This window comes from Chlamydotis macqueenii, chromosome 5, assembly GCF_036417535.1.
Source record: "Chlamydotis macqueenii isolate bChlMac1 chromosome 5, bChlMac1.mat, whole genome shotgun sequence".
Lineage (NCBI taxonomy): Eukaryota > Metazoa > Chordata > Aves > Otidiformes > Otididae > Chlamydotis > Chlamydotis macqueenii.
Window position 1 is genome coordinate 35,634,698 of NC_141560.1, and position 23,611 is coordinate 35,658,308.

At 34.6% G+C, this 23,611-nt stretch overlaps 1 protein-coding gene across 1 annotated transcript in view; it reads left to right on the forward strand.

The window, feature by feature from the left end:
• RYR3 (ryanodine receptor 3) overlaps positions 1-23,611 on the forward strand; it is a 254,587-nt gene that overhangs the window by 216,436 nt on the left and 14,540 nt on the right. The window contains exons 75-93 of the mRNA XM_086750198.1: positions 1,103-1,202; positions 3,936-4,045; positions 4,895-4,946; positions 5,645-5,698; positions 5,947-6,046; positions 6,289-6,368; positions 6,629-6,705; positions 8,310-8,383; positions 8,626-8,643; positions 9,138-9,218; positions 9,613-9,701; positions 10,103-10,231; positions 10,592-10,696; positions 11,794-11,875; positions 12,192-13,516; positions 17,203-17,261; positions 19,867-20,035; positions 20,661-20,747; positions 23,128-23,325. Of these exons, the coding sequence (XP_086606324.1) occupies positions 1,103-1,202; positions 3,936-4,045; positions 4,895-4,946; positions 5,645-5,698; positions 5,947-6,046; positions 6,289-6,368; positions 6,629-6,705; positions 8,310-8,383; positions 8,626-8,643; positions 9,138-9,218; positions 9,613-9,701; positions 10,103-10,231; positions 10,592-10,696; positions 11,794-11,875; positions 12,192-13,516; positions 17,203-17,261; positions 19,867-20,035; positions 20,661-20,747; positions 23,128-23,325 (2,989 nt within the window). The remainder of the gene's footprint in view (positions 1-1,102; positions 1,203-3,935; positions 4,046-4,894; positions 4,947-5,644; positions 5,699-5,946; positions 6,047-6,288; positions 6,369-6,628; positions 6,706-8,309; positions 8,384-8,625; positions 8,644-9,137; positions 9,219-9,612; positions 9,702-10,102; positions 10,232-10,591; positions 10,697-11,793; positions 11,876-12,191; positions 13,517-17,202; positions 17,262-19,866; positions 20,036-20,660; positions 20,748-23,127; positions 23,326-23,611) is intronic.

The window sequence follows — 23,611 nt, forward strand, 5'->3', positions numbered from 1 at the left end:
GAAATAGGATCATAAAATCATAGAATGGTTTGGATTGGAATGGACCTTTAAAGGTCATATAGTCCAAGCCCCCTGCAATAAGCAGGGACTTCAGGGTATGTTGTTCAACTGATAGGTGCAGGGCAAAGTTTTAAAATTCACTAGTTTACAGACACGTGGGTTTTTTTCTAGATAAATCACCAGATTCTGACAAGAAAATAAGGCTATCAGACTATTATGCACCTATAACTGTCTCCATCATTTAAGTTGATTGTGTTGTTAAGATGTCTCTGAATCCTAGGGAGATTATTTCTAGTGAGGTGTGATTAGTTCTAGGAGCTATGTAAATCCATGTGAACCAGAGTTTCAAATGCAGCTCTCCTTGTGTATTTCCTCATTTTAGTTGCAGCTTCATATTGGCAGTATTATTTCTAAATTTGGTGCTAGAATCAATTAATTTAAAGGGTACCCTTTCATTTATCCTAGAAAAAATTAATATCTTCAGTGAATAATGAACTCTTTCTTTTGAAAATTTTCTGGAGACTTAGGTGGCTTTCAATATAATTTAATGTTAATCTCATATTTTAATCTAATTTTCTTCAAAACACATTCTTATATGTATCAGCTTTTAGGAATTCCAGTAAGATATTTCAGAAATTGAAGTGTCTATTGATGTGCAGGTGTTTGTTAAATCATAGAAAAATTACTTTGTCTTCTACCATAAATATTCCAAGTATTCCCTTTTCTGAGAAGTGTCTGTAGATATAAAATAAATAGTTGTATTTTAAAGTCTTTTTATTTTTCAAGGAAAAAACCCATCAGTTAAGTTAGGCAATAATAATTCATTCTTCATGTTCTGTGTTTAATGAATGTACGTGGCTTTGAAAACCTGTCTTATGTGATAAATGTTTTCTCTGAGATGCGTGTATTTGTTTAATGTTTTAAGGAAATTAATCTGTAAAAAAAATTTGTCTTATTGTCTGTCGTTTGTATAAGCACATAGATGCAGCGAAGTTGTACATGACAATTTTCCGTACACAGTTTATGAATACATTCTTTCTGACTACTTTATTGAATTTAACTTGTGCCTTTCTTCAATGAAAACCTATATGCTTTTCTTCAGACACAAAATTAGCAATTTCTTCCTGAGCACCTTTCAACGTGTTTGGCTGGAAAAAGTACATGAAAAAACTCAGTATGACAGGCTTATACTCAAGTTAACGGTAATGTAACTTGTGGAGAGCCTCTTCCTTATGCGCACACTTATTCCTTCCCAGCCATGATTTGATGTTTTCATAAAACATGAATTTGTACAATTTTCAGAGGAGATTCTGATTGGTCAGTTTTTGGAATCTGATAACAAAATGGCATCAGTGACAGGAGGAGAGCCTAGAAGGTTGACTCAATAGCTATTCCATTAGAAAATAAGAATTTATGCACACAATGTATTTAAACAAGTCCTAGTATATACAGCCAATTTGTATGGCTTTTGTTAGTGGTGCAGGATAAAAGTAAATGAAAAGGCTGTGCGGAACAACATTTGTAACCTCATGTAGTGGAGCTTTAAAACAAAGCTTTCCCCCAAATGTAATATAAAGATTGAATGATTTGGCCAGTATTATGTGTAGTCCTATTGCCATGAACTGCATTTTCTGTGGGAAGTTAGATTAATGAATTCTGTTTAGTAGTAATTAATATGCCTATGAGTTTTCTAAAATGGGTAATTTTCTAGAGCCAGTTTTGTGTATTTCTAATCCAGCTTCTTTGAGGGCACATTAATACTGCCCTGATTTGGAACTGAAAGAAAAGAAACTGAGGTTAGGATTGAAGACCTTGAAGAAAGCAACAATTTTCTGCAGATAACGTGCTGGAAAGAACTTGATAATTATTTTGGTGTTGATGGCCCACTTCTCCTGTCTCAACGTCCTAAATCTAGTAAAATAGATTTACATCTCGTAGGTGTAAATCCCACCCACTCATTCTCAGTCTGTTCAAGCGTGTATTTTAACTATGCTTGCATTAAGGCTCCAGTCCTGCAGTTTCATGTATAATGTATATTATCACTCTCAAAGCCTTCAAAACAAAAAGTAATGTATACATATGTGTATAAAAAAAAAATAGTAAGAATGTTCAAAAGTGTATGCAGATTTGTCACTGAATGTTAGTTAGGATTTGCATTTTGTTTCACTGACCAATCAGAGGATCAGAATTGTACAAATATGTATCCTTACTAATCATTAACCACCTGAGCTGTATACTATGTTCCGTTACCCCTCTTGATCTCACTTTCACAACCCCCCCAGGCACCGTTCTATTAACCTCTTCCTCCATGGCTATCAGAACTATTGGATAGAAACAGAGGAATATTCATTTGAGGAGAAACTAGTTCAGGATTTGTCTGTAAGTACTGACATAATTGGGCATATTTTTCAATGCCCACTTTAGTGTATATTTTGTGTATCTAGTATAAAATATATTTAATTTTTGTGTACTGTATGCATATGCATAAAATTAAAAAAAAATTAATCCTTATGCTTCGAGGCACAAGGTCATTTATGCTGTGGTCACAAGGACATTCGTCCTGCGATGCACACTGAAGTGCATTAAGGTGGTTTATGCCTTCAGATGAACTATGTGATGATTTTTCTTGGGAAAAGAAATGGATTAGATGAACTGTTAGACTGTTTTTGTCATTATGGTAATTCCTATGTTCCTATATTTTATTTGATGGTTTTTTAAAGCTTGACACAATTGATCCTTTTCCCCTTTTTAAAATTTTTGTTGATGCATATTTAATTTTAACATTTTCAGCTTTGATCCAAATTAATTTTGCTGTTTTCTTCTTGATACATCACGAGGAGAACTAAATACATGCAGCCATATTCAGCAAAAATTTAGTTTACATGTGTACTTGAAAAAAGTGATTGGTGAACTTCAGCATTTTGTTACTCAATATTGATTCAGAAAGCCTGCTGCTTTTTCTCTTCCCTCTCTGTAGTTAGTTTGTCTGAAATACTTCCAAGGGGCCTATCTCCATAGTATCTACGTGCTGTGAAAATGAACACATAGCTTCATGGATTTCACCAAGATTTATCAGGAGATGCTTCAGTGTTAGAAAAAGCAGTCATATTGTGCTTTTTAAAGAGCCACTAGTATAGAAGGTTGTATGATTTGTCAAAATTACAGCTAATATATTCTTCTTGTACTCTGGACAATTACATGGTCACAGTCTTTGTTTTATTTTGTTGCTTCTTTCTAAAGGAAGGAATGAGGCCATTAATCAAAATAGCGATTACAATTCTTTCAGGTTTACTAGAGAAGTAAATTGAACTTCTGTAATTACAATTACTACTATGATTACAATAATTCTACAGTAATTACAAACCCTACAAAGAGGTCATAACACAAGTAAGGTAAAGGTGATACAATGCTCTTTTGCCAGTGCTGGCTATGTTATATTTCAAACTGCCAAAAAGTGTTAGAAGTTGACAATAAGAACAGTCCTTAGAAATTATATATGAAAGTGTTGTAGCAAACAGTAGTCTGAATAAGATGCATCTGAGGATATTATTAAAAATAGTTCTATTTACCTATAATTCTCTTGCTAAATAATTAAGCTGGCATTTTCTTTCAATTCTAGTCCACTGGAAACACATAATTTCTGCTGAATAAGGCTTCCCTAAGATTTTCATTGTCTCATTCTCAATACCTTGCAAATGAGGAACTTCTAATATTACTATCAAATATGAATAACAATCAGATACTCTAACTCCCGAGTCATACAGGCACATAATGTTGCAGGTTATGCTGCAGGCTGCTGAATAAGATGAATACTGGAAGTTAATACAAATTGGACAGAATAAAATTACTGAAATTCATTTCTAAGCTTAATTACTCATATTTTTTTCTTACTCATGGAGCTTAATTTGTATATTCTTATATAATTTTTGAGACAGACACCTCCAAAAAAAGATGAAGAGGAAGAGGAAGAGACCGAGAAAAAACAGCCTGATCCACTTCATCAAATTATCCTCTATTTCAGTCGCAGTGCTCTGACGGAGAGAAGGTAAAAAGGGCTGTATTGAAAAGCACATTGAGTAAAAGCACACAGTAATTGAAATTCTGATAACATTACAGAAGCTATTTAACACAACTACAGTTCATTATTGTGCATGGTGAATACGTGAATGCTTTTTTGCCTCTCAGTTTCATTAGAGTTTTCATGTATTTAAACTTGATATATTTTACATTGAGACAAATATTGACTATTTTGGACATTTTAAAAGCTTGATAAATACCCAATACAGAAATAACTGACCATGAATTCTCATGCAAACAAAGTTTACAGGAACCACTGATTCATTCAGAGTGCTCTCTCCTGGTCTCTGCTGGTAATATATGTGTGTTCTTGTTGATATTCATTACATTTTATTCAGTATGTCAGAAAGTATTTCACTGATGATTAGCATGAATCTCTTTCAGTGCCAGTTTCTATTTTGAATTTAGACTGTTGATTAGAGTATGTATTTTGTATGAGTAGAGTACTTCAGTGCTTCATATACTTTTTTCTGTGACTAACATGATCTTGCCATCTGACAGTTACAAATATTCTTGTATCTCCATAGTACTTTTATGCCCCTGCAACAGCTAGTGATCCTTACTTATGCGACATGACTAAGTTGTATGTCCAAATATACCTCTAAATTGTTTAATTAAAAAGTTACAGAGACTTAGTTTGAGATAAGAAAATATGTTTCTAATATGATTTTCAAATGAAATAGCATTTCAAGTAGACGTGTATCTACTTTAATAAAATACCCTTTAATAAAAAATGTATTTAAATATTAGTAGGAGTCTGACATCTTTTTATTACTACATCATAAAATAATTTTAAATATTTTTTTACTCTTTATAGCAAACTAGAAGATGATCCTTTATATATTGCCTATTCCGCCATGATGGCAAAGGTAAATATATAATTTCAAGCTCTATCCCTCACTCCACTCAGGTACTTCGCATTGATTTTAGACACTTTTTAAACCTTTTCCTTCTGTTTCTTACGTGGACTGCCTGATATTAGTAATCTCTATATTTTTAATGAAGCAAATGCTCTTCAGAATTATATATATAATTAGAAATTTCATAGATTAAAAGAATATTATACAATTCCAGTAGATGCAGTCCTTTTGATATCACTTGACACTTCGCTATGTACAGGATTAACTCATGAGCAGTCTTAACGTGTTAGTTATCTTTATTCTTTGGGTAATTGTTTTGGAGCTAATATTTGAAGTCTGTCAAAAATAAGTTGACAACATGTTGGTTTTGCAACATATGAATTACAGCTTTACATGTATGAGGAGAGTTTGACTTTCAAGATAAATATTATGAATATAACTAGAGACATGACACAAGAACACATAGCCTGTACTTACAGGCTGTGTTTTTAGTTGCATGAATGCCCTAAAGTACTCATACATTAGGGAATATCAGCTTAGTGTGGATGAGCACAAACATTTACAATTACAGGAATTTTAAATCTTCTTAATGCCTTTAATTATTGAAAAAAATTCTTTGGTCATTTTTGCAGAAATATTATCCTAAAAATAGGCATTATGTTTCATAATAAGCAAAATCTTGTAATTTCTGTTTCTAACATAAAAAGAGTTGTCAGGAAGAAGAACAAGAAGAAGAAGAAGAAAAAGAAAAGACATTTGAGGTAAGAGTTCTTTCTCATTACAAGCATTTAAAATATGTCCACTAGAATAAACACAAGAATTACACAATGTGTTTTGAGCTGATTTACTAGGTTATTAATATAAAAGAAAGATGGTGTGTTCCGAAGTTCAAACAACCCATGGATTATGGAGGCAGATGACCTTCAACAACTTCAGATTTCACATCTTCCTATTTTTCCTGAATCAGTTTCAGCCTCTATTCTGTTCTCATTTTTGTTCCCAAACCCAGGAGAAAGAAATGGAAAAACAGAGAACTCTCTATCAGCAAGCTCGCTTACATGATCGTGGAGCTGCTGAGATGGTCCTTCAGATGATTAGTGCAAGCAAAGGTAATGTTCTGTGAAGTACTAAAAGTATATATTATACAGATATAATATGTATAATGCCATATATATATATATATATAGTGTATATCATTATATCTATGATATGTATATCATATACAACTTCTATATGGTATATAATGAGGCAAAATAAATATCAATTACAACTAGGTAAAATTTCCAGACTGCTTTTCTGATTGAATAGTTAATAATTGTAAGTTTTAATGACTGTGCCCTTGTTTTGACAGGTCATACAGGACCCATGGTTGTTGAAACACTAAAACTTGGTATTGCTATTCTAAATGGTGGGAATACCATAGTTCAGCAGGTAAGGCTTTTCTAACTACTGTGGGTCTTGCTTTTATAAAGGAGGCAAGTAATTTTGAGAATTTTAGTATTCTGATGTGTTTTTATTTTATTGCATTTAATTTTAAGCTAAACAGTGAAGAAATATCAGGGTATTTGTGGTACAATACCAATTATGTTATTGCCTCCTGGTGATTTGCATTTCAAATGGTAATTCAGGAAGTTGTTATTTCATATAATTTTAATATAGATTTCTTTTCCTTAAAAATGTATACCCTCTAGAAAATGCTAGACTACCTGAAGGAGAAAAAGGATGCTGGATTTTTTCAAAGTCTTTCTGGCTTGATGCAGTCTTGCAGGTAAAAGCATAAATCATATCATTACATTTTCAGTTTGATTCAGATTGGTAGCTTATTGTTCAGTGCAGCTGTTAGATTTAAATTACAGGAGTCGCAGATTGTAGAAGTCCTGTGGGAAATTTTTGTGGATCAGAGGAATAGTATGTTAATCTTTTAGAGTAATTTTCCAAAGGAGAAAATAAAACAAAGACTGTGTATGCCTTTGAAAGCTTAGTTTGGAGGGGTGGAAAAGTAAAATGTAATGTCTCCTTTACTGGTCCCAGATCCCTCACGTTTTCTGTCTGAGTGGTTCTAAGGATGGAGAAAAGCCATCAGGGAAGGAGAGACAGGCCAGTGGAGCTTTACTAAGCTTTCAGTTTTTGCACATCTCTGATGAGTTACATAATCTCTGTCTCTTCATCTGAATCCTCTGCATAAGTATTAGGTTTGTTAGAGATGGCAAGTGCTGGTAAGACTATAGTAGTCCATTCGCTTGGTAAATTGGAAGTTCAAATTAGTTAAGGTAAAGTTCTCCCGTAAAGAAAGTGGAAAACTGTTGGTGTTTCTGATTACTCTTACAGTAGATAACCTCCTTTTTCTCAGCCTTTTAAAGCAACAGAAGGGTTCTGAAGTAGACTGGGAATTAGAAGTGGAGAAGCTGTATCAAGACAGGAAAAAAATGTGGAAGGCATGGTGACCTGCACTGAGAAATTATCGCTGAGTAGTTGCAGCCTAATTAAATAACAGCTATCTTGTAATTTTTCCATTTATGCAGAACAATTTGTCAGGGACTTGCTCAAACAGGACCTACAGTAATGATGTTACTAATTGTGTATGTGTATCATTCAGGCCTTCATTAAAAAAAAGTTTTGATAAAATGACCTGGACACTGACAAAAGCATGAAAATGATGCTTTAAAAATGTTCTTGGTTTTAATCATGTTGCTAGATAGCAGAATATGTGACTGCATTCCTGTTTAACTGAAAAAAAAAATTAGATAATCATAGAATTATATTTGGACTGTTTGAATGAAAGTATTCTGACTGGGTGGTGAGAATCATCATCTGCTATTCCATGTGCTGGGCTACGCCAAGTTAGCAAAAGAAAATTCAAGTATCAATGTATTTTGACCTTGAACAATATGGAATCTCTTCTGAATATGGAATCAGAGATTCCATACTTTTTCTGAACATAATAATGCATAATATATGCAGTAATAATAGAATATAAATAATCATGATAACTTAGTGGAAAACAGTGTGACTGAGAAATAACTGCAGTAATGTCCTTTGGCAGGCAGATTTAAGTCAATATAAAGAGTAAAATTTCAGGGTCCTTCTCCGCTTTTCATTTATACATCAAATCATGAATGGCATTACTGGAAGTTAGGTAAGTGGTAAGACCTGAACTGAGACTCATTTATTTTCAGAAATGGACACTAGGCCCTTATTTTCATCCCAAGCTCTTTTATTTAATATTCGTATTGAATAAAATATGAGGCAATGCATGTCACAGTGGGTAAAAACTAGTTGTTGAAGGCATCCACAGATTTCCTAGAAGAAAATAATTTTCTATTGTGTACTACAGTACTTTTTCTTTTTTTTTTTCTTCCCCCCCCATATAAGTGTTCTTGATTTGAACGCATTTGAGAGACAAAATAAAGCAGAAGGCCTGGGAATGGTTACGGAAGAAGGAACTCGTAAGTAGAATGGAATTGATTCCAGTAGTGCTTAAAACATTATTTGTGCTTCCGTCTTTAACTAGAACTGTTATTTACTGTGGCTTGAGGTTTCTGTTGATAAATTTACTATAAGTAATTCTAGGCTTTGAGTTATGATTATGCTTTATATTTACAAAATCTTTAGCAATAATTTTTAAGAAAAACATTGTACCTTCCAGTATTCTTATCTTGTATTCTTGTTATTTTTCTTTGATCCACAGTCATCGTTCGTGAGCGTGGTATGTTTGGGTTTATGGTTTTTGATACTATTGTTGCAAAAATGTGTTGCAAATATGGAGTGAAATTTTTAATTGCATCTTCCCAGATATCTTTAGGTTTAGCTTTATGGTCTGCAGCAGGTTGTGTGTTCAGCTTGGAAAAACAATTTGATGCTTATTAAAGAAGTGTCATTCATATTTAAGGCATGATTTTAGTTATGACTAACCATTTACTTATTAGATATATATCCTGTTGCTTTCTCCGCCCCCCCCCTTTTTTTTTTTTTTTTTTTTTGACCATGGATGCATTGGAGTGCTAAATATTTTGGCTTTGCTTTTTCTGTCTGAGTTTTTCTTTTCATTATTATCAGTCTGTTTCTTTTAAATTGCTTTAACGCTTTTATAATACTGTTTTTTATTAGAATTCCAGTTATAAAGGTTGCTGTAAGATTATGTATTCTGCATATTTAATCATAACAGTTGTCACATAATCATTGTATTTATATATTTTAAAGGTGAAAAAGTGTTGCAACATGATGAATTTACTCGAGATCTATTTAGATTTTTACAACTGCTCTGTGAAGGGCATAACAATGGTAAGTGAACTGAATTAATTTGGAGGAAAATGTATGATGAGTCTGCTCTTAAACAGAGTTGAATAGAACCAATTCTAATGGGTTTTTTCCTTTTCTGAGGGGAAACTGGCATGCCAACAATTTGAATAGCAGAGTTCAATTTGAATTTTTAAGTCTTAATGTAATTTCAATTTTTATGCCAGTCATTAACAGTAAAGCTTCTTGCAAGTCATGCGGATAACAATTCTTCAGTTGCATTTACATTGTGATCTACTGTAGTTCAATTTCTACCACATAAGCATCTGTACCCAACAAGGTACTTAAAAAGAATGTATTTTCCATGTCTCCAAGAAAATAAACTTATAATTTTTATTCTTGTGTATACTAACCAAGCACAAATCACTTCTTATTTCAGATTTTCAAAATTACCTACGTACTCAGATGGGCAACACCACAACAGTGAATATTATCATTAGTACAGTTGACTATCTCTTGCGTCTTCAGGTGAGGAAAGAACAGAGGAAATTGGAGTATAATGTATTTGCCTTTCCTTAATTTTTATAAATTAATATTTTACTGGAATCAAATGTGAAAATCCTCTTTTCATCATATCTAAAATAAAGAATTCTGATTTAATTTATTTAATCTCTTCTTTCTTTTTAAAATAGATGGCCTTTCAGAATTCTATGTGAAATCAGATGTTTGTTAATTTATTTTCATTGTTCACTTCTGCAGAGAGCATAGGTAGATAGAAATGCAAAAAGTTAGTGTCATGAGAAATAAATTGACACAGAAATACTGAATTTCATCTGCTACTGATTCAACTTACGGTGATACATTGCAGGCAGTAAATATTACATACAGAATCCAAAATCAGAAAACATAACATGTTGTTTTTTTCTTAGGAATCAATCAGTGACTTCTATTGGTACTATTCAGGAAAGGATGTAATTGATGAATCAGGACAACGTAACTTCTCTAAAGCTTTGGCTGTTACCAAACAAATATTCAATTCCCTTACAGAATATATCCAGGTAAACAAAAGGTTTTACTCAAGGTACTAACAGTGAAGTTCTATGATAACATGGCCTGATCATGTCCTATCATAAATTTGTAAATACTTTGGCTTTATTTTTCTTAATTTTTATAAAGTTACATGGAATCACTGGCCCAGTCTGAAGTTAATACTAAAACATGTGAATGGCTGCATATTTAACATGATATGATCTAGTGTTCGTGCACTAGATAGGAAAGAAACCTTGGGAGCTTTCTTCATGGAAGCCTGAAGTTTCTTTTTAATATTTTTTCAGAGGGAAGTCTTAGGAAAGCAATTATTTTTTTTTAATTTTACTTTACTTTATATAAATAAGCAATGTATTTTTCTTAATTTTTAGGGCCCTTGCATAGGTAATCAACAGAGTCTGGCTCATAGTAGGCTGTGGGATGCAGTTGTTGGCTTTCTTCATGTCTTTGCCAATATGCAGATGAAACTTTCACAGGTATTTTCAGTAGTCAAGTAATCCTTTTTTGCATATGTTTGTAAATTACAGTCAAGTGAATGTTGAAAGCTGTAAAGCAGTTAAACGTGCTCATACTCACTGGTCGTGCATGGGTCTATTCTAATGTAGAGGTCCAAGGCTGAATCTCAGGACTAACATCTTCATATCACTTCTTTTAGCATTAATCATCATTGTGCACTCACCTTTTCTAATATCAGACTCACTGCTTCCAGATCAGTTATACCTTTCTGATAATGAAGGTGGCAGTTTGGTCCCTTCCTCTCTGTTGCCAAAACCTGACGATCTGTTAGAGCAGAAGTACCATTGAAAGCATTGATTCCCATGCTACAGCTAATTAGGGCAAGAAAAAAGCTGGGAAAGATTCAAAGAGGAAGGGAATGTGACAGTCAGTCAACTTGTTCAGTTAATTCATCGCAGACACTGAACAGACCGTGTTCATTTCACTGCACAGGGCACTGTGGAGTCCCACCCCCCTGCACAGTTTCAGGCTTCTATGTTCTTTCGCAACTTCTACTTAATGTATCCATACACTCAAGCTACTAGGCACTGAATGCAACAGTGCAGAGTCATTTCTTCACTCTTATTCAGTGTGTCTGCTATCCCCGGACTTGCTCATAAGATTTCTTCCCATCTTACAGAAGTACAGAATTTTGAGGTTACTTAACAGTCCTTAATGTTAGTCACAAATACATGTTAGACTTTTCAGGTTCTGTAGCTAAACTAAACAGATCTAGTTCTGTTTGAGTAGTAATGCACTATGCCATTAAATATTCCCTGTGAAGTGAGAAAGATTGGATTCTTTCTGGGATGAATGCTGCCAGATCTGTGGAGTAACCAATTTTGTGATTTTCCACTGTCCCTTATCTGCACTTTGGTACTCATTAATGCTTTATTAAAGCTTATCTTTATGGTATTAATACCTCTGCTGTAGTAAGTTCCCTCATATTGTATAAGACTTCTGATAGTAATCATAATAAAATTACAATGAAATATTGCTAAAGAATGTGAACTACATTTAGATTACCAACCTGCATACTGCATTTTTCCAAATGATTTTTTTTTTTTTTTTTTTACAGGACTCTGCTCAGATTGAATTGCTAAAAGAACTGCTAGATCTGCTAAAGGATATGGTAGTGATGCTCTTGTCACTGCTTGAAGGTTGGACCTGTTTTTCTTTATGGTCAGATATGATTATCTCAGCTTCATAATGTAAAGTATGATAATTACCTTAATCTTTATAAACTGTTTTTTAACTACCTTTATGTAATGCCAGGAAAAAAACAATTTCATATTTATTTAATAATTATGCTGGATATACGTAGTCATGAAAAAGAGGGCTGCTACAGCAATGCATGTTGAAAGAAAAATTACAAAGATTTGAGAACATTTTTGTTTTGTTCTCAGCATGAATATGAAATGTATTTATTTAAAATCTAGCAACACCAAATAATTTCCTGTTTAATGCGCTACTTAGGTAACGTTGTCAATGGAACTATCGGAAAACAAATGGTAGACACACTTGTAGAATCATCTAGCAACGTAGAAATGATTTTGAAGTTCTTTGACATGTTTCTGAAGTTAAAAGATCTGACTAACTCAGATGCTTTCAAAGAGCATGACCCAGATGGTAAAGGCATCATTTCAAAGAAGGAATTCCAGAAATCAATGGAGGCTCAAAAACAATACATACAATCAGAGATTGAATTCCTGCTGTCCTGTGCAGAAGCTGATGAAAATGACATGTTTAACTATGTTGATTTTGTTGAAAGATTCCATGAACCAGCCAAAGACATTGGATTTAATGTAGCAGTATTACTAACAAACCTTTCAGAGCACATGCCTAATGATTCACGCCTTCAGAGCTTACTTGAACCTGCCGAAAGCGTTCTTAATTACTTTGAACCATACCTTGGCCGTATTGAGATAATGGGTGGAGCCAAGAAAATAGAAAGAGTTTACTTTGAAATCAGTGAATCCAGTAGAATGCAGTGGGAGAAGCCACAGGTGAAGGAATCCAAAAGGCAGTTCATATTTGATGTTGTAAATGAAGGTGGAGAGCAAGAAAAAATGGAACTCTTTGTGAATTTCTGTGAAGACACAATCTTTGAAATGCAGTTAGCATCCCAGATCTCTGAAACTGATTCATCTGAGAGGCCTGAGGAAGAGGAAGAGGCAGAGCCTTGTTATGTAGTGGATATTGGAGATGATGAGGAAGAAGAAAAGTCCCTGGAATCTGCTTCAGCTTTTGCAATGGCCAGTGTTGCAGTGAAGAAGAATGTTGCCAACTTTTTTAAAATGGTCACTGTGAAGAACCTAAGGAAACAATACAGGAAAGTTAGAAAGATGACAGTAAAAGAGATGGTGAAAGTATTTTTCTCATTTTTCTGGTTCCTATTTGTAGGGATGTTCCAAATGTTCTTTACTATAGTGTGGGGAATTTTCCAGGTTCTTTGGAGCACTGTATTTGGGGGTGGCCTGGTTGAAGGAGCCAAAAACATTAAAGTTACTAAAATATTAGGGGACATGCCTGACCCAACACAGTTTGGAATCCATGATGATATTACAGAAGCAGAAAAAGCTGAAGGCGCTGAGCATGGCATCAGAGCTGAACTTGTACAGTTTGTGAAGGGTGAAAAGGGAGAGGCTGACATAATCTCAGACATTTTTGGCATTCATACAAAGAAAGAAGGTGGCTCAAAACATGGTCATGATGCTGGACTTGGAGATATTGCAGAAATCCTTGGTACTGATATACAGTCATCTTTGGAAAACACAGTTCGTAAGAAAAAAGGATTACAGGTATGTTAAAGAAATTTTATATTTCTTTGCAGATAATAAGAATAATACAAAAATATTACAGAATTTTCTATTAGTAACTGAATTATTTGCCTGTTAATGGATTAATAAATGTTCTTGATGAGAACATGCTTTATAATCCATACTCTTTTAAAAGCAAACAGGAGAGTTTACATGGCAGAAAAATTCAGCCCATTGTGTTTAGATTTCACTGCAGTAAATTGTTGTTATGGTTCATTTGGACTTTATTCCAAACAAAAACTGCTAGCAGCTTTCTAGGTGGAGTTTTCGCTTTAAATTATTTACAATCTTCTTTATTCTGCACACTTCATTTTTTCACATTATATTTCAGTTACTGTTACAATCTACTTTCTCCATAATAATGCTTTATCATTATAATATTTCTTCTACATGCTTTACTGATCACATACCACAAAAAATCCTTTTTTTCCTATTATTTAAAATAATTTTACCTGAATTTATTGTTACTTTAATGTTTATCATATAATCATTTTTTATTTTTGTACTATTTTATGAACAATATATTTTGTTCCACTCAACTGAGCTAAATGTTATTTATCATTCTGTTTAAAAATGTGTTGAACTAAATGTCAAAACTCAAATGCATTTGTGATATTTGGAAGGCATTATGTTTCACTCTACACTTCAGCTTTGTTTCTACTTGTTAGTCAAATATATCTTTCCTCTTATCATCAGTCCACCTCTTTATGGTATGCTTTCCAGGTATTTTAAAGATAAACCTCTGTTGTACAATTTCTTAGTTCATTATGTCCTCTTAATTAATTCATATGTTTTTCTCGAAGATTTGTTTATTGCCTAGATTGAACTCCACTTTTCCATTTATTTTTCTTATTTATTTATTAATTCCTTCTAATATGTGTACTTTAAAACAACAGTCTTAAAATCCTGTCTCATTTAGCATAAATGTTATATGATCAATATTTAAAAATATTATTTTAACTTAAGGATCTTAGCAGGTCTGAGTAGATATTTTAGTATTTTCTTCAACAATAGTTGAAGTAAATATTTTACTTCAGATCTGAGTAAATATTTTAGAATTTTCTTTGCTTTACTTTGATTTATGCATCTCTCTCAGGTTTATTTGTAACTATTGATAAAAATGCTCAGCAATTTATGCAGATACTCTGAGTCATTAATGTGAAGTCAGCTATGCAATTTATCCTGATTTTACCTTTACTATGTTATCTAGTGAAACGTACCAAAATAATGTTTACACTAATTCTGTGTTACAGAAATTGCTGTTCACATTGTGTATATGAATGGCTCAAGTAATCCAATTAGAGCACTAGTGATGTGATATAACTATTAAGTGTTGCTAAAAGAAGAAAAAGCAATGTAAGAATCAAAAATTCCCTTCAGGAAGTCTGAAGTCACTATGTCTTTCATAAGCATTTATAATAATAAAACTTACACAAATAGATAGAAATAGAATTCACTTCTTTATACTGGAAAAATAATTGTGTAGTAATGAGGTCAATAATATTACCATATAGCCAGAGAAACTGCAAAACAACCTATGGAATTGTATATGATGAAGATTGTTAGGACTTAGTTTTTACTGTGAAGTTCCTGTGCTGAGAGCCATGTTTGTTCACAAATAAGAAAAGAAGTTAATAGGGAGTTAACCGAGTTTCCTGATAAATCTAAGTTATAGCAGTAAAATCAAGAGCTAACTGCAAAGTTGCATAAAAGTCTTGAAACAGCAGATGAAAATCAGTGAAGTGATGTATATGGGAGGAAAAGTTATTATTTTACATGTGAAATAATGGATTTTGAGCTCATTGTTACCACTTGGGTATGAAGTCTGGGGAATATAATAGACTTGTAGAGAAGTATCAGTTCCATGAAAATATTAATCATCAGAGATCAAAAAAAAAAAGCAAACTGAAATTCTGGATTGTTGAGAAAGGCATAGAGAGAGGAAAATCCCAGAATACTACTATGTTCCATGAACCCAAAGTATATCTGTGTCTTGAGGACCAGATTTCCCTGTTTCAGAAAGAACATGATAAAGCCAAAAAAGGTTCAGTGAAGGTCAAAAAGTTATCAAAACTTGATATGGAACAAACCTTGTGTATGAAATTAAGTAACTAAGACTTTTCATCCTGGAAAGGAGACAACTGAGAGAGCATATGATAGAGGGACAGAGAAGATGGATAGGGATTTATTAATTTTTCCCCCACCCTACCCCTTAGAAAAACTAGATATCATCAAATGATCTCTGAATTATCCTCCTTGAGACCTTAGGGGAAACTCTTTGTGGAAGAGTTACACATGCTTCCATCACATATACTAGATTAGATTCCTTCCATCACATGTACTGGATGCATTTCCACAAATAAAAATTTTTTACAGTGAGGGTGGTGAACAGGTTGCCCAGAGAGGTGGTGGATGCCCCATCCCTGGAAACATTCAAGGCCAGGTTGGATGGGGCTCTGAGCAACCTGATCTGGCTGGAGATGTCCCTGCTCCTTGCAGGTGGGTTGGACTAGATGACCTTTAAAGGTCCCTTCCAACCCAGACTATTCTATGATTTTATAAGGGGAGAGATAAGCAAGGCAAGATCTGTTTAGTAAATCCTCTCATAAATTCTTTCACTACTTAAGTGTGAGAGATAGGCACTCAGGTGAGTAGTGGGGGAAAAGTTTAGATAACTACATTTATGTCTTAACCAGAAATGAAGAATACACCAATAAACAATTGATGTCTAAGCACTCTGCGAGATTAAAGAAGAGGGTGAAGAGCTAAGATAGGTTTTTGCAAAAGATGGTAACAAATTTAGGCACTTTAGATTCATTTGTGAATCTAGGTCTTGGGAGCCTGCATGTCTTTGACTTCCAGTGAAGCTTAGATACTCAGACTGCATTTGAAATTAGTTTACTTTTGTCTGCAACACTGAGGCTAAAGGTGTTTGAAATTCAGGCCCCAGCTTCTTTGCTGCAGTTAGCCATCTGTAAAATTATAGATTGTTTTTTCCTTACCTCAAGGGAATGCTGCCAACATACTTGGATGGTTGTGAGGTGTGCCAGTAAAAGGTTTAATGAACCATCAACACACCTAAGATGTAGTTTGAAGAAAGCATTGTGTATATAAAAGTTATTTAACTATTTGTCTCATTTCAATTGCATCAGTTGATGTTAACAAAGTAATTGGGTTTTGTAATATCTGATAATGACAGAGATCAGATTTTTGATGCTATCACTGATATATTATTCCTTGTTTCATATTTGGAATGAGGCAAACTGATGCTCATTTTCCCCATAATCAGTAACTGCAGTGAGTCTTTGTGAGTGACCTTTGTATTAGGGTATGATCTGGATGTGGTTATCTTCATCCTCAACTGGTCACATAATCTGCCTGACAACCAGGTATAATTACTTTAAGTTGTTCAGTCAACTGGGCTAGATACAGTATTGATAACGCTATACTGAAAAAGGCTATCAGAAGAATATTTGCAGTTTTCACTGTTAAAATTTAGTCTGAGATGTCTATTTAAAAAAAACCTAACACTTTAAAACTGCGAAGTGGTATAAAAATATAGTGTGGTAATTGTTTTGTTTTGTTTTGTTTTTCTTAGAAAGCAGTAACTAAAGTTACCAACGTTTTATTTTAATGGATCTAATTTAACAGTTAAAATATTTTTGCAGATATCTGAAGTTGCAAAAGAAGCTGAAAGAGAAAGAAAAGCAGAAGCTGAGAAGGCTGAGTAAGTTATTTTTACTCAGTTCCTGTTTAATTCCTTGCTACTTCCTAATGCTAACATAATTTGACCAGAAAGAATCCAAGCAATGCTCAGTATTCCAAGCACTTTATGTACACTTTGTGTCATCAGTATTTTGAAGAGCGGCACAATCCCTAAGAGGTGGCAGACCATCTCAGTCGGCAACAAAACGTTAATCTGCTTTTTGTGGCCCTTGACAATTCTGTGTATATATATCTGTGGCCATTGCCTTTAAAAAATTCCCATAACGACCTTTAAAAATAAGCACCAGTTTTGAAAAAAAACTCTGCAACTTGTCATTACTGCTGTTTACACTTTCCCTATGTTGTAGTTTAGCCCCAATCGGGACCAGACTACACAGTCTCTCTCTCACTCACCCCACTCTCGAGAGAATAGAGAGAGATAATATAAGGAAAAAGTCTCGACGTTTGAGACAGGAACAGGGAGAAATCCTTAAAGTTACCGTTATGGGCAAAACAGACTTGACTTGGGGAAAACTATTCGTTTTTTATTAAAACCAAAGCAGGATAGTGAGAAAGAGAACAATATAACTTCCCCCCCACCCCTTCCTCTTCCCTGGCTAAACATTATCTCTACCACCTCCCCCCCAGCCCTGAGTGGCACAGGGGGGAAAAGGGAATGGGGGTTACGGTCAGTTCATCACTTGTTGCTTTATGCTGCTTCTTGCTCCTCGGGGGAAGAAATCCTCACATTCCTCCCTTCTTCCATCATGAGGTCCCTCCCGTGGGCTACAGTCCTTTGTGAACTGCTCCAGTGTGGAGTGTTTTCCACGGGGTGCAGTCCCTCCACAACAGCTGCCCCAGCGGGCCCTGCAGGGGCCACAGCCTCCTTCAGGCCTCCACCTGCCCCAGCATGGGGCCCTCCACAGGCTGCAGGTGGATCTCTGCTCCTCCATGGTGGACCTCCATGGGCTGCAGCGGGACAGCCTGCTTCACCATGGGCTGCACTACAGGCTGCAGGGGAATCTTGGCCAGGAGCCACATTACTCCTCCCCTTCCTTCTGAACTGACCTTGGCATCTGCAGCCGTTCCTCTCACCAGAAATTCTTCACAATCAGCAGGCAGACGCCTCTCAGGTTCTCTTCACATCTCATCTCCTCTCCACTTCTTGCAGCCAGACCGTGCCGCGTTGGGCCCAGTCGGCTGCCCAGCGGGAGGCCAGAGGGTGAGGCCTGCAAGGCCCACAAGGCTCGCGCCTCCCCCTCTCTGCCCCCGCTCAGCTTCTTCACATCTTCTCTTTCTATTTTTTTTTTCTGTTTTTCCTCTTCTTAAATATGTTATCGCAGAGGCGTTGTCAGGGAACATTCTGCTACCAATTGGCTCGGCCTTGGCCAGCAGCGGGTCTGCCCTAGGGCCGGCTGAGTCCACTGAACAAAGGGGAGCAACTTCCAGCAGTTTCCTACAGAAGCTACCACCTTAGGCCTCCCCTCAGTAAACAAAACCATAGCTACTCACTATAATTTTCAGTTGATAATAGTTGATAATTGAAACACAGGATTTGGCTAACCTGATAATTTTTATTATTGCTGTTTTATCTGTTCTCCACATTGTGAACAGCAGATACATTCCTTTGTGCAGTCATCCTACATATGGCTGCATTATAAACAACTTTTAAAATGCTTGCCTTGCTTCGGCGGCATCCTACTTTTAAGGGCCATGCTGTCTTTCTGGACCCACAGCCACATTGTAGGCTTGCTGTCTGATGAATGCCCTTAAAATATTTGTAGACAAGTGCAGATCTCCTAGAGATTCTTATTTTTTTCAAAAGCTATACATAATTTTTTTCTTTGTCTTCTATTTTGCTTGATGTTTAAACTATTTACTTCAGACTCATTTATTTTTCTCCTCTTATCTGCCAAAGTTAATTGGGGTCAATATTTTAAGACCGGATACACTTTGTATAGCTTGTCTGAAAATTATCCTTTTTTTTTTCCCCTCTGTATATATATGTTTATATGTGTGTATGTATGTGTACATGTATATATACATATATGTATATATTTATGTCCTACATGGACAAGAATGTCTACACATATACGTATGCTCACACATGCCTCTGAAGCAAAATTCCTTGTTATTACTCATTCATCTCTGTAACAACAGTGATTGCCTTGACTGAAATTAATGCATTTTATGATACTGTGATTCAGTTATGATACTCTGTACCAAATCCCAAAAGCTTTATTTCTGTTCTTCAGCCCTAGGATCAAGAAAGTACACGTGAACTCTTAAAATTTTTATGTTGCTTGTATTGAGTGTATATGTACATCACTGGTTTTGGCAAACATCCACTTCATGCTTGGTGCAGTAACTTCTGCCTGGTTTTTGGCTTTTTAACCATTTTGATCTCCCCTCAGCAACTCTATTCTTGCGTTTAGTTTGAAACTAAGGTAACTTTTTTTTTCCTCTGGTTTTACTGTCTACCTCAAGTCCCTTTCGTACAATAATTTTTCTCGCAGTGTCAAAACTAACTTTCAAAGCTGAACTTTCTGATTTAGAATTCCTTCTAAATGAATGCATTTAGAACAGTCTTTGGCTAGGTATTTTTGTTTAAATAACCTTTCTTCTAGCATGGAAGATGGTGAGAAACAAGATAAAGCAAAGGAAGTACAATCAGAGCAGCTAGAAGAGGGAAAAATGAAGAAAAAGAAGCGAAGGCATGGACAAAAAATTGAGAAACCAGAGGCTGTTATGGCTAACTTCTTCAAAGCTTTGGAAGTTTATCAAACAAAAATGCTTGTAAGTTTTTTCTTAAATTCTTTTAGTCATTGAATTTTTATTTATGTAATATAGAACATATATTGAAGGGAGAAATGTAATCACAAATGTACACTGGTGTGAGTTTTCAAATGACAGGCTGTATTTAGTCTTTTGTCATTTTTGTAATATAAATAAAGTGTTTGTGTGTGTAATTTCTCCTGCCTTGGTCTAACAGGACAGATTAACCTCTTGAGCTCCTTCTTAGGAGCTCCCTATTTTCCATTATCTAACTTCTAGAATCTATGATTCTATTTTCTGTTATTTTTATTTGTTCTTAAAAACGTCAAATAATGAACTCTCTGAAACCTTCTCAAGTAGTTTATTCCAGTATTCTAGCATTTCTTTTCCAGACTTCCTTTTAGAAAGTTTACCTTAATAGTCTATTTCAATCTTCCCTGTTGCAATTTTAAACCTGTTATTTTTAATCCTACTTACCAATGAAATGGAAGAATAGGCTGCCAAGAAATGCCCTTGCTCATTTTAACTGGTGTATGAAGGCAACACAATTTTGTATTTATTTTCTTAGAAACCTTGCTGCCTACTTTTCTTATCTTGATATTAGGTACAGGCCACCTCTAATTTTTTTTTTTTTTTTTTTTCCCAGCACTACTTGGCAAGGAATTTTTATAACTTAAGGTTTCTTGCTCTATTTGTTGCATTTGCCATCAACTTTATTCTTCTGTTTTACAAGGTAAGATTATACATTGTTCTTCAGACTTTTTTTTTCTTACTTCCAGAGGAATATTTAATGATGGTTTCAAGGCTTGTTTAATAAAGCCATTTTACGAGTGCTTCAAACACAAGGTAAAGCATTTAGATATGATGTAGTTAAAATAATATTTTAAATTCTGAAACTAATATTTGTACTATTAAACCTATTCTGTTTTTATTTTACTCAGACTGAATGAAAACAGATTATTTTCATTCATCTTTTATAGTTGAACTGGTGTTTCTAGGCATTTTATTATTTACTCATGTAAGTCTGTTATTGTTTGGACTGTTAATCTTGTCATGGGAAATATGAAATCTGGTTAAAACAATTAAAATGTCAAAACTGTTGCATTTTTTTCTCTCATTTGTTTTAAAGATACTGAGAGCCTTCAGTTCACTTGATTATTCTTAATGATTTTATTTCTGCTTTTTCTAAAGAATGCTACTGACTAAATTCATTTTTGACTGGGACATAGTTTATACATAATTTCAGAACTGATTAATGTCTTGATTTAAGTAGATTGAGCTCATATTTTAGTTATACTTAATTTGTTCATAATTTTTTTTTTCATGCCTTTCAGATCTGGGGTTTGGTATTTCTGGGGGGAGTGCTTGCCTTATTTATTTTTTTTTCCTTATTTTTTTTGTCAGTTTAGTAGTCTCTAATGAACATTAAATGTATATTTTTTTCCCATTCTGTGTTTACATGTGAGAGTATAATTCAGTTTTCATACTTATTTACTCCACTGTCTTCGTTGTCATTGCCAATGTGGTTGTTAATGACTGTTGTGATTAAGATATTTCTATACTAGGACTGAGACTTTAGTTGATTGGTATGAGCAGGCAGAAGAAATATAAAGCAAGAAAAGCGTTTTCATAGTAGGCTACAGTTCTTTTTTTGTATCACTGTTAAAGAAGGTTCTACGTCTATACTTTAAACCAATCTTAGGGTTTTACCTGAATCTAATGATTTGTTTCAGGTTCTGGTGTATAACCCAATGATATGAAGTAGAACATCTTCAACAGCCTTCTCTGATTTTATTCCTGAATCTTTCTTTGCAATCTGTGTCCATGAAAAGGAGTAGAATTCGCTAAAGAGAATTCCCACATGTAAAAAACTTTTTTTCCCCTTTCCTTTCCTTAGAGATTTGAAGTTGGTAAGAAAAGTCCTTGTTTACCTTTATACTGGAATCCGACCCTTTTGGTTTTTCCCTTTTAGGTATAGGGTGCAAGCTGCAATAAGCTATGAATCTTGTGTTTTCCAATTTTACATTTTCTAATTCTGTTGTTTACAACCAAAAACTTCAGAGAAGACAAAAGTAGCTGACTGAACATTCAGTCTAGAAGTAACTGAATCCTCATCTCAAATATCTTGAAAAGCAACTCCTACAACACAGTTACAGTCTTAGAGACAGGGCAGGTAAAGATGCAAAAGGCCCTGGAAAAGTGGGTAGAAGGTATGTGCACCATTCCAGGAGAAGGACCATCAGGGCTATTTAAGGCTCCCTTCTTGCCTCTCTCTTTCCATCTTGTGGTTAGAGAAGATGGACTTAAAAGGTATATGCAGAAGTTTGCTTCTGTCTGTGCCAGTCCTTTTCTCCCCACTCTCTTCTGCTTTTCACTGAGTCTTATGGGTCAGCCAAGAACCCATTCGATTGCAGAGGGAGGACAAAAGTTTGTGTTTATCAGTACAAGTCCATTTGTCATAGATAGGAAAGGGTTAGTGGGAGCCAAATGGGACTGATCAGGACTCCAGCTTTCAGATAAAGCTGTCAAAAGAGGGGCACTTTGGGCTTTTATTTTAAAAGCCATTTTTCTAAAGTTGCTGGAAGAATTCAGGGCAGTATGTCAGATTTATGGCTTGAGGTACTTATGAAATACTGATTAAGTACTGTATTCATCTGTAAGCTTTAAACTAAGTCATGAAATAAAAATTTCTGGACAATGTACAAGTTGATAACATGAAAATTTTTTTTTCCTATACTGTAGTAATCAGGAGCAATGTAGATTACAAAACAAACCCTAAATTTAGTTATAATAGATAATCTTGTCGTTGCTGGGTTCTTCCAAGAAAACATTTTTGCATAACTTTTTCATTGTTTGGTTTGGTTTTGCTATGGCACTGGTAAAGCAGAGATTTATAAACTGTCATAGGCCTGTACTTGCTTTTTCTAGATTCTGTTTTCAGTGACATGAGATGATGTGGAGACTTCTGCTGTGAAAATGAGGGACATTACAGTTCAAAGCTAATGCTCTGTCATCTTCCCATGAGCAGGCTTTCCAAACATCATTTGTCATCATGGTAAAGGAAAAGCTTTTAAGTTTATTATATGTTTTCAATGTGCTTGAATTTCTCTCAGGTGACAGAAGAGCCACTTGATGAAGTAGAGGAAGACTCTAATCTCTGGAACTCTTTTGATGAAGAGGAAGAGGAGGAGGGCATGGTGTTTTTTGTTTTAGAAGAAAGTACAGGTTACATGGCACCTGCTCTCAGAGCACTGGCAGTTATTCATACTATCATCTCCTTTGTCTGTGTGATTGGATACTATTGCTTAAAGGCAAGTTCTGAATCTTATTACTGATCTGTTATTTGTTAAAGAGCATCAGCTATGTCCCAAAGTTATTTTTGGAGCTAATAGTGGAATACCTATTTTTAAATAGTTGTTTACAAATTCTCACTATTCAATATGTAGATATTTTCCTCATGGACTCAGTCTGACAAAGATGGAGTTAACTTGCTTCATACCAGTGTGTGTGCTTTGGATTTGTGGTTAAAACAGTGTTGGCAACACACCCACCTTTTGGTTATTGCTGAACAGTGCTTGCAGAGTATGAAGGCTTTCT